Below are 13,289 nucleotides of genomic sequence, written 5' to 3'. Positions count from 1 at the left end.
TTGTTAACTTACTTCACGCACAGCATATCTCCACTCATCAGCTGATCACTCGTTAAAAAGTGCTGGAATATCCATCACCAGTGCGCACATAAGCTGCCTTCCTCCGGGGCAAAGCTGACTGGGACATCTTAACTGAGGAAGCTCCTTCTACATAAGTGCAGCCTCCGACAATCTGGTGGTGATTCCCAGATGTTTCACTTGTGTTCCATTGCCCAAGGTGACTTTAAGCTATGTCAGATAAGATGATCTGAACTAAACGTGGTGCTCCCTCAGTTGGCGTTTAATCGCTCCATACTCTTTGCGCCTCCGCCACAGGGCTGTAGAGTAGTTGTGGTCAGATAAAATGCGATTTCTATCAAACTGTAAGGCTTTAGTGCTCCAGTCTTTGTATAGGATTTGTTGCTTTGTTTGGAAGTGCAGGAATTCCACCACAATTGATCTGTAGATATTGGGGTTTGTAGGCTTGGATGCAAGAGACTTGAGTGCATGCTCCTCTTCATCAGGGTCGTCGGAGAGCTGTTTCTAGTGGTTTTGTTGTGAATTCAAGCAAATTCTCCTAGCCCTCGGACCCTTCCTTAACTCTGTATATCTCCTTGAATGGTTTTCATTGTCTTCACACAATGTGCTTCTAGTTGGCGTTGTTTAGGCATCATGTAAGCCAGGAGCCCATCTGCTCATGCACCGCGGTCCTCCGCGTCACTTACTCTCTGCTCAGCCTCCTCCAGTCTTTTATCACAACCTCGTAATTGCTTGGTCATGTCTTTAAGAGAATCTTCAATTTTGACTAACCTTTCCCACAAGTCCTTTCTCATTTCTTTATTCTCAGTCAGAACTTCAGCCTTTAGGTTGCTAGCTGCACCTGTTAGCCACAGCCACGTTAGCATCTTGACCCAGTGGCAGATTTACTTGAGATTTACCTCTGTTTTGCTGTGCCTGCCTTGATTCATTTTTAAACAAATAAAGTCCACTTATTTTTTGTTGCTGCACTACTATAAGTTACTTGTTTAAAGTGGGATTGTAGTCCACAAGGCCGAGAGCTTGGTGTCATGGTTCATGATTCTATGTCTTTGCGTTGTGTCTTGTGTCTTACGTTCAGTGATGGGATTAACGGCATTAAAATAAACAGCGTTACTTTTTTCAGAAACGGGTAATCTAACTGATTACTTGGTTACCATCACTGACAACTAAATGTGGCGCATTACACACTCAAGCTACTCAATGAAGCTGTTGTCATCCGACTTGGCTCTCAGCCACAGGAGCTGCAGAGCTGTTTTTTTTTTCTTTGGTGAGGGAGGAGGGACGGGCGAGACAACCACATAAGTAATGATGATTGGCGAAGGAAGAGTAAGAGTTTGTAAGCCAATCAGAGGGAGTGTTCAGTTTATACACAAACCACACATGCACACAGCAGCCTCACACACACAAACTAGCTGAGTTAAGCTGCAGCAATGGTGAGTCCGAAGGGAAAGTTGGCATTTTCAAAGTGGTACAGACACTACTTTCTATCTCCTTGAGATAAAAGGCAAGAACATACATGTGAAGTGTTCATTATTTCCCAGACCGAAGTGTTTGTCCACGTCCATGGTAAGCAACTCTAATTTGATAAAGCATCTCTCAAAGGCACACGCTTCTACAAAACTAGTGGCCAAAAATACCATTGTTGACACTGTTGATGATGATAGCAAGCCAGGTGTGGCTAACATGAGCTCCACTAACAAAGGACACAGAGCCATCTGAGCAGCTAAAGCTGTTTTTTTCTGCTCCAGCTTCACAAAAATTTCTGACACAGACTGAACTAAATGCAATGATAGGCAGGTATGTTGTTGAGAACATGCTCCCGTTATCAACAGTTGACATAGACTCCTTCAGGGCCCTCTTTGGCAAAATACTTGGGAGAGCAGGTGCCGGTCCTGTCAGTATTGTTTCCTTCATGCTTTCTCCTCTGTGTGTTTCCCTCAGTGGCTGTGTCTTAATTCAGGGGCAGCATCCTTCAGACTGCGTATTTTAAGTGCAATTACATCACTACTCTGCGCGAAGCCTGTACCAATTCAAAGTGTACTCCAAATGCTCCCCACAAATGCCTCCTTCTTTTGCCTGTTCCTGGAGGACACACCGCGACTATCCTGCGTGGCTACAAATTGCCCAAGATTCATTGCGCACCCAATGAGAATAAATAAATAAATAAATAATGGCAACCTCAAGTTGCGCAAATCTCATATTTGAATGTAAATATTGGGTTTATACTCGGTTTTTACTCATTTGAGCATCAAACGCCAGATATGTTAAAATTCAAGGGACCGTAAAACCTCAAAATATCAGTTAACCTCTACGCACCCACCCGCCCGCCGGCGGGCGATTTCAGATAACTGACTGTTTTCTACACTGCGCAGTGACGTATCTCGCTTCAACTTTCATCATTACGGACATACTATACATCGTTGGAAAGGGTAGAATCTCAGCAATTCATTCATTCAGTTGATTTTACAGAAATCATGAGCACTAAACCATAAAGCATTGATATTTACCAGCATGGTAAACGTGAGATACAAGAAACGCACGGCGACTCACTACATTTGACGCGGCCATAAAGCCGTAATATGTGTCCGATCCTCAATTATTTATATTCCAGTTCTCCGTAAGAATCCACTGATCAAAAGCATCAAAATGGTTTTTCAGAAAATTATTCCAGCTTGTGAATATCGTCCTGTAAATTCCATTTGTTTACTGTCTACCAACTTTGTTTGTCAAATAAAATCCAGACTTCGCCGGCCATATCTTTATTTTCTCTAGTTCCTGTATGGTGTTGTTGGGTGTGCTTGTTTTCATCACTTTGCTGGCTACAAAATAAAAGTGTCCCCATCTTTCTCTGTTCAGTTTTCACCCCAGCACAGCCCGTGAAGTACATGGAGCGTTCCTTGTTTAAAGGGCCAATCGGCTTTGTTTACTGTTTTTTGCCGCCTTAGTACGGGGATAGCGTTTTGGCTATCAACATGTCAATCACTCAGGCTTCTAGCCAATTATTTTACCTTTCCAACGATGGTAGGCGTGCCCAGGTCCCTTATGTACGAGCCGAGTAACATCGCTGCATCTGGCATCTAGCGGGCTAACTTTACGCCCCAGACGCACTCGCACCGGACATTTAAAAATTTTTTGACGGCAGTTTTCACAGTTTACAATGGGGAAATCCACAAAAAACACTAAATATGTCCGAGAAGAAGACCTGGAATGGATCATGGCATCATCTGATGAAACTGTAGACAGTGAGTAGGGCTCTGAGAGAGAGGAGATGTTTGCTCAGGGTCTCGACGACATCTTAGATCGGTGAGTACCGTTATCTTTGATGATGTTTGATTTATTTATTTAGCCATGAGTGAAATTTGAAAGTTAGTGGGAAGGGGTTCTTATGCTTACAGTGAACAGTACAGTATAAATTAGCATTTCATAAATGACGCTAAATGGTTAGGGCCCCAGGGGCTAATTAGCCTAGCTAGCCTCAACTACTCAACCAAAGCTATGTAATCCTTGTAATTCTGTTCTATGATGTAATTCTCTTTGAGCCTCTAATTCCTTTTTATTTAGATTTTTTTTATCAAGCTTGTAAACAAATAGAACTAGATCTTTTTCACTGACCAGACACTGGGAATATTCCCCCAATTCAATTATTCTGTTTATGTATGGTTACTTTTCCTGATGTTTTTGTGTAATATGTAATATCATATATCTGTGTTTATTTATTTCCTATGTAAATAGCACCCTATTAATTGCATTTATATATTTTTTCATTATATTTTTTCATTATTAACATTTGTGCATTGCGTTGTGTTTTATAGGTCACAGTCTGAAGACAGTGACGTGGATTGGGAGCCTGAAAGTGAGGCAGTCAGACGCCCAACCCCCTCTCCCGCTGAAGGCGGTCATCAGAAGTGCCAACGATCCTCCTCTGCATCCACCAGTGCTACCTCCCCCGCTGCGTACATACAGTATTAGTATATTGAAAGATAATAAAATCCTTGTTTGAAATTCACTTCAGTATGTCATTTTTGTATAATGCTTACTATTCTGTAGTTTCTTGTCGCATGACAATATCTCAACATGGCCACCTAGAAGTCCGACCACCCATCAAATGAATGTGTGAAAAAATTATGTTTTGAGTCATGAAGGAAGGCTTTATAGTCACCAAAATGCTTCAGTAATGTTTCCAGTGTCACAGAAGTGAGAAAAAGCATTTGGCACAATTTGGCCATTTGGAGACGTTTTGGAGAGGTTTGTGGATGCCAGTGACACCACAAACTAAAAACTCCATAACTCCCATAAGGTTAGGCCTAGAAGTCTGAAATTTCAAAAGATGTAGAAGGTATGTGGTATATTGCCATATGCCTTACCTAAAGCACATCTTAGTTATTGTTATTCAAAAATGACCTATTTTTTTCGAAGAAAGAAAAATGTTTTAGAGCCATGTTTGAACTGATGTCATTTAGGCTGTGTGTATGGTACATGCTAGGTAGAGGTTCTCAGCTTTCAAGTGAAGTATCATACATCCATCTGGGACTTGTAGTTGTTGTGTTATAAGCTTTTCCATTTCGGTATGCTAATTAGGCAAAAATTACCAACAAAGGTGGGTGCGAAGGGGTTAAAATACGTTGGTAATGCTCAGCTTGGATGGAAGTAAAGCAATAATATATAATAATGAATAATAAATAGCCGATTTATCAGTCCTGAAGTCACTTTTTGTAAATCTTTGCATCCCTGTGTTAATGTGATGTTGTGTTTACCCTTTCTTTTGCTTCGAGGAGGGAGGATGAAGGAGTACATGAGGCTGCAGAAGAGAGGCTCTTCTCTGCTACAGAGGACAATCTTTACATTATTTCTGTTATTTAATTAATGTTTGGGTTCTTTTAAAATTATTTGTTAATTGTTCATTTTATATCATTCATGAAACAAAATATTGGTTTATTGTTAAATGCTGTCTATTCCATTCAGTATTTACAACTTAAGTACAATTTATAACAGCAAACGGCATCAAGTGCTACTTTTCAGGGACAACAAGGAATTGAATGATTTCTTTTATTATTAAGGTCTTAACATTGACAACTATTGACAAAATTACAACATAAATAACTATTTGCAGATTATTATTCACTATTAACAAAAACAATTCTGATTAAAAACAATATTAAAACAGTTACAGATGATGTACAGTAACAGACTGAGCAGGAGTCCCTGCAGTGCTGCTGGGCTGGATGGTGTCAGTGGGACATCATCTAGGTCGGTACTCAGGGTGTTTGGGGGTCCAGTCTCCTCTGTCCACCACATCGTCCATCAGCTTGGTCTGCAGTTCTGACTCGATCCACAGCTGCCATGTCACTAAGAATGTTTTAAGAAAGAGGCAAGAATTATAATTTCATCATCATCCTCATCATCATCAACATAATAATGATGATAATAATAATAATTAAAGCTGCGAGCAGCGTTGGACGGGCCCTCGCAGTCCACGCACCTCGGGGCATGCTGCCGTCAGGGCTTCCGCACACAACGCCTTGAAGAAGCTGTTTCTTTATAATTTGGTGGCCTGCTCCCGCTGGTATTAAGTAATGTACGCTGAATTAAAAAAACAGTGTGTGTACTGCTGCATGATTCCCCAGACAAAGACTGAGTTGATGGTCCACTTCTGGAGCTTACTGATGAAAATGTCCACATGAGGCATAATGCAATGAAATAGTTTAAGGAAGAAGCTGAAAGTATCATCGTCCAGTAGCTGAAGAGAATTTCTTCTCCAGTTCTTCCAGCTGCTCTACACACCAGCGATGATGTCACGCCCTCTAGCTCACGCAATACACACACATTACAAAATCAGAAGAAGGCCTAAAAATCCTTAAAACTAAAACTGTGATGATTTGGAAACCGTAAAAGATTTTTAGAAACTGAATACATGCCCAACAGTTCAAGGTCTTCTGACTCTTTAAAAGGTGGAGTGGTATCTGTAGCTCAAAGCATGAAGCACAACAAGAGGTTGAAAGGCGATGAGTTTTGAAGAGGATTTTAAGATTTTCCCATTTACTTTCCATTCAAACCAATTAGACTGCAACCACATCGCCACCTATTGGCCGATTTGCACCAAATTTTACACAAAGCATCATCAGTCCATGGAACATAATTCTGAACAGTTACATGATAATCAGACAGTATTTTGTTAAGATATACAAGATTGTCTGCTTTCGACACAACATGCAGGAATTTGTTGTTTTAAATTTCGGCTGTTTCATGGACTATCAAAATTCTTTTGATAACTTTTTGTCAGGAGGGTCTAGAGATGCTCCACGCAAAGTTTCATGCAAGTTGGTCAAATTGCCTAGGAGGAGTTCGAAAAAGTTAGCTCGAAAGTGGGCGTGGCTTACACCAAATAATTCAGCTGAATTGACGGAACATGTAGATATAAGGTTTAACAATGTGTGACACAATATGTGTGACTTATGGGCCAAAAACTCTTTCACATGGAAAATTGCGCCACCTGCTGGTCATTTTTGGTGTGTCAGATATCCTCAAGAGGGGAGTGGCAATGATTATACCAAGTTTAGTGTCAATCCGCTCAACCGATGTGGAGATATAAACTATTGGTATTTAAAGAGCGCCACCTTGTGGTCATCGCCTAAACTGTTGGAAACATCCTCAGGAACTCATGTCAAAGTACTATCTCAAGTTTCATGTCATTTGGACACACCATTGTGGAGATATCCAACACTTCCTGTTTGGAAGGAAATCTGCAGGAAGTTGTTATTTAATAACTTGAGTATTGTTTGGCCTATCAAAATTCTTTTAATAAGTTTTCGTCAGGAGGGTCCACAGATGCTGTGTGCCAAGTTTTGTGCAAATTGGTTAAATTGCCTGGGACGAGTTCGAAAAAGTAGGTTTTCGCCATTTTGCAACGTGGCCTATACCACGAGACTCAGCCCAATTCACTGAACGCGTGGATATAAGGTTTTTGAATGTGAAAGTATATGGCAGTTATCAGCCAAAATGCGCTGTGCTTAATAACAGCGCCACCTAGTGGTGGAAATTCAGAACGACAATAGATTATAAAATTTTTCGCCAGGTGGGACTTATATTCCAAGTTTGGTGAGTTTTGGGGTATGTCCAGGCAGTGAAAAATGCAATCATTTCGTCCGAAGAAAAATAAAAAAAAATAAAATAAAAAATAAAAAAAATAAAGAATTCCTTCAAAAACAATAGGGTCCTTGCATGTTCCCTGCTCGGGCCCTAATAAATAAAGAATCACTTCTAAAACAATAGGGTCCTCGCAGGTTCCCTGCTCGGGCCCTAATAAAGAATCACTTCAAAAACAATAGGGTCCTCGCAGGTTCCCTGCTCGGGCCTTAATTACTGTGGGATCAATAACAGGTTATTCCACGGTCCTCTCAGCCCAAGATAAACCAGCTGCTTCTCCTGTTTCTCCACAAGCAGGAGGATTAAAAAGGAAATCAGGAATTCCTGCAACTTGAATAGATCTGACAGTCAAACTTTACTGTTCTTGTCACTTTCGCGGACCTGGGCTGCATAAATAGTGATGTGCAGGTAGGGGCGGGAACATCTGGTGACGCAACCAGGAAATGCTTCGAATTCTAGACTGTCCCATTTAACAACCGGCTGACGTGGCCTGCAGGTCTGTCTGCCTTTGCTGGTGGCGAAGGATGGGTCCTTGAAGGATGCTGCCCCTGAATTGAGACACAGCCGCTATCTCACCTGTCCTCCTCCCTCCTCTCTTTGGTTTCCCATTTACTTTTTGTCACTTAATTGTTGGTGTTTGTGTGATGTCTCCCTCGAGTTCCTTGTGTCTCCACTCGTGTCTCCAGTCTCCGTTTTTTTTGGTATGTTTTGGATTTTGATTTCTGGTGTTTTGTATGTTTGATTTAAACTTTGCTGTTGATTTGAACTTCGTCTCTTTGTTTGCACTTTGTTCTACAGTTTTTTCTACTGTGCTTTTTGGTCCCTGGATTCATTTTCATTTGTGCTCCTTGCTTTTTGTAGATTCGGCTTTGGGTTAAATAAAGCTAGCTTTTTGTTGCCATTGGATAGGGGGTGGAAATGGAAGTGGTTAGCGCAGGTTTAATAGAGGCTTTTGTAGTGGTGCAATAGAGACAGACAATCCTAGCAACCTATGATGACAGGTCTTCAGGGCGCCAAGCATAGTCAGTTGCTCACTAAGATATAGTTCCAGCACATATGAGTGAAATAAAATCAATTTTGTCAAACATCTATTTCCATTATTATGTGATTGTCTCTGACCATGATCTGCACACTCTCTTTACCAGTAGAGTAAGAGTCACCATTTGACTCCTTCTTCCTCGTCTGCCTGTATATCTGTCTGTCTCCAGAGCTGGAGGCAGAGGACTGGTTTAAGACACTGTCAATCGAGTGTCTGGGTACACGGCTCAATGACATCAGTATGGGAGAGCCTGACCTCCTGGCTGCTGGAGTGCAGTGTGAACACACAGGTAACTCACACACCAAGTCACAAAATCAAGCATACAGAGTAAAAGTTGTAATCTGAACAGACTGATTAAAGCAAACACTGAGGGATTTGATAGAAGCTGTTGGCGCTAGAGAGTGAATAAAGACATGGACTGGCATTTAGTGAAGCAAATAATAAGAAATTGAATAAGAAATATAAAATGTTATTGTGGGATTTTTTAAGAGCAGTTGCCTTTAAAGGACAAATACACACACTCACAGCTTCAGATGTGTAGCCTCGCCTAGCCCTCAGTCAAACAGACATACAGCTCTGTTTAATGGTCTGAGAGTAGAGGAGAGAAATGGAGACAGTACATTTTCTAGTTGTGTGCTGTTATTAGCCAGGGGCATGCACCATTGCCCAAAGACTGATGTCTAGAAATGTCACAAGCAGAGCAAAATACTAAGAAATTACAGGTAGAGTGTAGGTTCTGTGTTGATACAGACACTGCCATATACATTCTAGTTGGTCATAAGGGATGATTTAGAGAGAATACTTTAGTAATACACGGTGTGTGTGTGTGTGTGTGTGTGTGTGTGTGTGTGTGTGTGTGTGTGTGTGTGTGTGTGTGTGTGTGTGTGTGTTTAAAGGAAAAAAAAACTTCTTGGATAGTTTGCCATTAAGATTCAACTGTTGATCTCTGGTTTAGTTTGGGAGTTTAAGATCAGACTGGCACAACTGATAGTGTTGGTGGATGGGGAACCAGTAAGAGATTGCATTCTTGTTGTTGCTCCTGAAATCAACCTTTCGTCTACATCATTTGTAGAAATGGAGCTGAGTTGGAAGGACTGTAGTGTAACTGGACATTTCCACTTTAGAGGAAAATGGGAAAGTGCATTCAAGACTGATGGATTTTTCTCACACAACAGTTTATCATCAATTAGACTTACACGAATTTCTGGTAGCTATGGCCATTATGTATATTCTAAAGAAAGACTGTTAGAAGTCCTTCATATGAATTGAAGATGAAACATTTTTGTGAGTTTTTCTGTTGAACTTCAAAGATAAATGGTTGTCTACTTCCATACTGGAGGGTACAATGCACTTGTTAGTACACTATTGATTTTTAACTAAGATTAAGCAAATAAAGCATTGGGGCTTGGTTTTAAACGTGACAGCAGTAGACAGAGCTTCAGACTTGATCTGCTATGACACCCAAAGGATTGACCTGAGACAGCAATAACATTCAAGCTTCAAGTTTTGTCACACTAAAACCATGAAATTGTGACAAATGGAAAAAAAGAATACAGCAACAGGTAAGCTTTGTATAGTCCAACACATCTCATTTAAAGGAACTGACTGAATAACACTAGTAGCACAGCGGAACATTACAGAATGTTGAAACGTTTTTGCTAGATTTGAAATTTTCCACAAGAACTTAACTTGGAACTGCACAGAAGACTGCAGAGTGATAATTCCCTGTGTGTTTGTCACATACAAGAAAATCATTTCAAATTATATATATTATACATTATCTTCAATTTTAAAGCTCCAACTATCTAAACAACCTCGCAGAAGGCTTGAGGTCTGCACCAATGATCAGCACTTTGAAATCAGGACTTATGTTTGCTGATTATTTCTGGGAAATTAAATTTGGGACTATTTATTCCTTCCTTTTACTGCCCTGTAACGGAGCTATATTCTTATTCTCTCTTTAATTGGTCATGTTCTACTTTGTCTTAATTTTGTTTCCTGCTTCATTTTACTCACTATATATATTATGTATTAGTTATTATATATACACTAATTGTGTATACATGTTTTTTTCATATATCTTTTTCTTTTCTTAAAAGAACAGTTCACTCAAACATGAACAATCTTTCATTGTCCACACACCCCCATATTGACAGAAAGTTGGGGTAAGGTTTGTAGTCCCTAAAAAATGTCTGGATCTTCACAACCAAATGGCTGAAGTAGGTGGGGGACATCTATTAAAACACATAAAACCCAGCAAATGGAACATAGAATGGCTCCATATAACTTGCTGGACATAATCCAAGTCTCCAGGAGCCCCAAGATCCCAACCTGATGTGAGAAGATGTTATTTACACCATTTCTTAAGCTGGAATCTTCTCTGTCACTTTCTAGGCTGTAAGTGTTAGCACACACCCCTGTCTGAAGTGTGTGCACAAGCTTGACCACAAGTCAGTGGTGTAAGTAATGTCTTTTAATGTCAAGTCCCCAAGCTAATTCAATTTTTAGGAGAATGCTGCAACACTGTTTTGCTGTGAAGCTCCAGAAATGTTTGGACTACAAAAGTATGCCTGATTTTCCATCAACATGGGGATAAGGCAGTACTGACTTCATTTTTGGGTGAACTGTTCCTTCACTGCTGAACTGTCTTTCAGCTGAATGGTGCTATGCTAATAAACGTGCTTTGCATGATGAGAGAATCTGAATGACTAATGAGGAAAACCTTTATACCTTCTTTATAAAACATAACAGTGAAAAAGAAAGTGAACTTACCCACAACAGAGCTGACCTGTGGGACACTACTTGTGCTCTGCTAATGTTTGTTTTATGTGAAATTTCCAAAGCAATTCAAATGCTAAAATTTCTCTAGAAAGTGTCTGACATTGATCCATTCATCGATCTCCTCAGAGCGTTTCAACGTGTTCCTCCTCCCCAGCCCCAACCTGGACATCTATGGGGAGTGTATGATGCAGATCACCCATGAGAATATTTACCTGTGGGACATTCACAACCCTCGCACCAAGTTGGTGACCTGGCCACTCTGCTCCCTGCGCCGCTACGGCCGTGACGCCACCCGCTTCACCTTTGAAGCTGGACGGTGAGACCAACTATGGGATGGCTTGGGGAGGGAGGGGGGAGATGTTTGATGACTATCCTCAGATAACAAATTAAACAATGAAACTAATTACACATTTAACACGGTCAAATTAAAATCTCAAACTGTTGCACAGTCTCCACATTTGAATCAGTGTGATACATATTGATAGCCTAGTAGTTGTGTCAACATCTGCATTTAGTTTAATCAAGACCTGACTGTCAAATCAAATGAAGGAATTTTAAAAATGTTTTGACAATATTTATTGCCACTTGACATTTAATTATACAGATATATAAAACTGCAAATATGTATTAATTTCTTTCTCTCTTTAAGGAAAAGAGGGGCTGCATTTAAAAATATTATAGTGCAAATAAATAAAATACCTTTTTAAAAATTGTGCATCTTAGGTTTCAGCTACTGCACTTATGCACTGCTGGACAAACCCTTCCATCGTTAAATGGGTTTTTGTATTGACCAAAAATCGCTTGTCACCTCTTTCATCTATCTGTATGAAAGAGGATGTTTATTGCCTGGAGTGCAAAGCATGCAATTGGTCAGTAGATCTTCTGCTCAGCTAAACCAGTCAACGGTGCTGGTCAAAATAGAAGCGCCCCATCAAAATTTACTTCAGTACTTTATTGACTATAGGTCCAGGTTCGTATAGGATGGCATCTGGGTCCAGACTCTGACCGCGGTCCACCTCTTTGAAATGATAACAAGAAATTACAAGCCACTCTCTGATCGCGGCCTTCAGTTTCATGCAACGTAAAGTCGAATGCAATAACGTGGTATCAGTGCGTGACATCTGTGAAATTTTGCAAGTATGAGTATATGAGCGCAGTATCGACCGATACCCAATGCCAGTATCAGTATAGTGTGTGGTTGTGTTGTGCTGAGCCCCATGAGGAGAACAATTTAATAGATTAGAAGATGAATCAATCAACCTTTTTATCACATCCTCTTCATAAAGCCTGACAAAGTGTATGTGTGTGTCTGTGTGTGTGTTTGTGTGTGCTTGTGTGCATGTGTATATTTCCAGCTAGTTTACTTACAGGTACATTAGGATAGCATGTATCATCTTCACAAGATGGACACAGTAATGCAAATGAACTGAAAGTTATGGAGACCCGAAAGGGATATGAGAAAAAAAAAAAAGTTTTTTGCGCACACAAGATATTTTTCCCCCTCACAACAAAGTATCTTATCAGCACAAGATACTTTCTCTGGTTGTGTCACACTGTATTTTAACAATTAAAATGCAAGTCAATTGTAGAAACCAAAAGGTATACTTCCTCATATTACAGTGCAAGATGTAAAATTTTTGTCATTTTTCTACTAAGTATTAATGCACTAAAGCCCAAACTAATAAAAAAACATATTTTGCCAAGTCTCATAGAATGTACATAAGGAACCTTCAAGGGAGAACCATATCTTCTCCAGGGTGATACATTTCATGGATCCATTTATTGTGAGTGGGAGGGGAGGCATGAGTCCATTTAAGGAGGATAAGCCTTCGAGCAAGTAAGGAAGTAAAGGCAATAATGTGCTGTGAGGATTTGGACAGGCCACGTGGGGGAGATGCTGTAGAGGATCCCTAGGGGCTCAGGGTTTATGATTCACCCCATAACTTCAAAAATTGTTTTGAATGTTGGATGGGGACTTTCCCTAATACATAAGAAAACGGACTTCACACTGACCTTAAAACCCTTAAGAGTCGACGATCACGCCGCTGTGATCAAATCACGTGACTGATTTAAGATAGCACCGAGACGGATCACCGAGACGCCTCAGTGAGTCTCGGTTCCTACTTTATGTATTGGTGCGGCCTTCAAACTATATATAGCTTTTTAAATTGTGTTGATACACCACGTAAAACTGGAGTTATGATAAATATTGTCTGCCAGGTTTTTTCGCCAACATTGCCGTCGCGTTTGCAGCACGTTTGGTGCAGGAAGAAGTGATAATAACGGGCTGCTCTCTCGAAAGTGTCTG

General features: G+C 40.4%; 1 protein-coding gene across 1 annotated transcript in view; it reads left to right on the top strand.

Annotated features, from left to right (window-relative positions):
• Positions 1 to 13,289, top strand: part of dok4 (docking protein 4) — a 117,191-nt gene that overhangs the window by 86,568 nt on the left and 17,334 nt on the right. Inside the window, exons 7-10 of the mRNA XM_037096724.1 lie at positions 6,859 to 6,872; position 7,228; positions 8,370 to 8,489; positions 11,108 to 11,297. Coding sequence (XP_036952619.1) covers positions 6,859 to 6,872; position 7,228; positions 8,370 to 8,489; positions 11,108 to 11,297 — 325 coding nt within the window. The remainder of the gene's footprint in view (positions 1 to 6,858; positions 6,873 to 7,227; positions 7,229 to 8,369; positions 8,490 to 11,107; positions 11,298 to 13,289) is intronic.

This window comes from Acanthopagrus latus, chromosome 4 (genome assembly GCF_904848185.1).
Source record: "Acanthopagrus latus isolate v.2019 chromosome 4, fAcaLat1.1, whole genome shotgun sequence".
Classification (NCBI taxonomy): domain Eukaryota; kingdom Metazoa; phylum Chordata; class Actinopteri; order Spariformes; family Sparidae; genus Acanthopagrus; species Acanthopagrus latus.
Note: the sequence above shows the minus strand (reverse complement) of the source record. Positions and strands in the feature narration are given on the sequence as shown.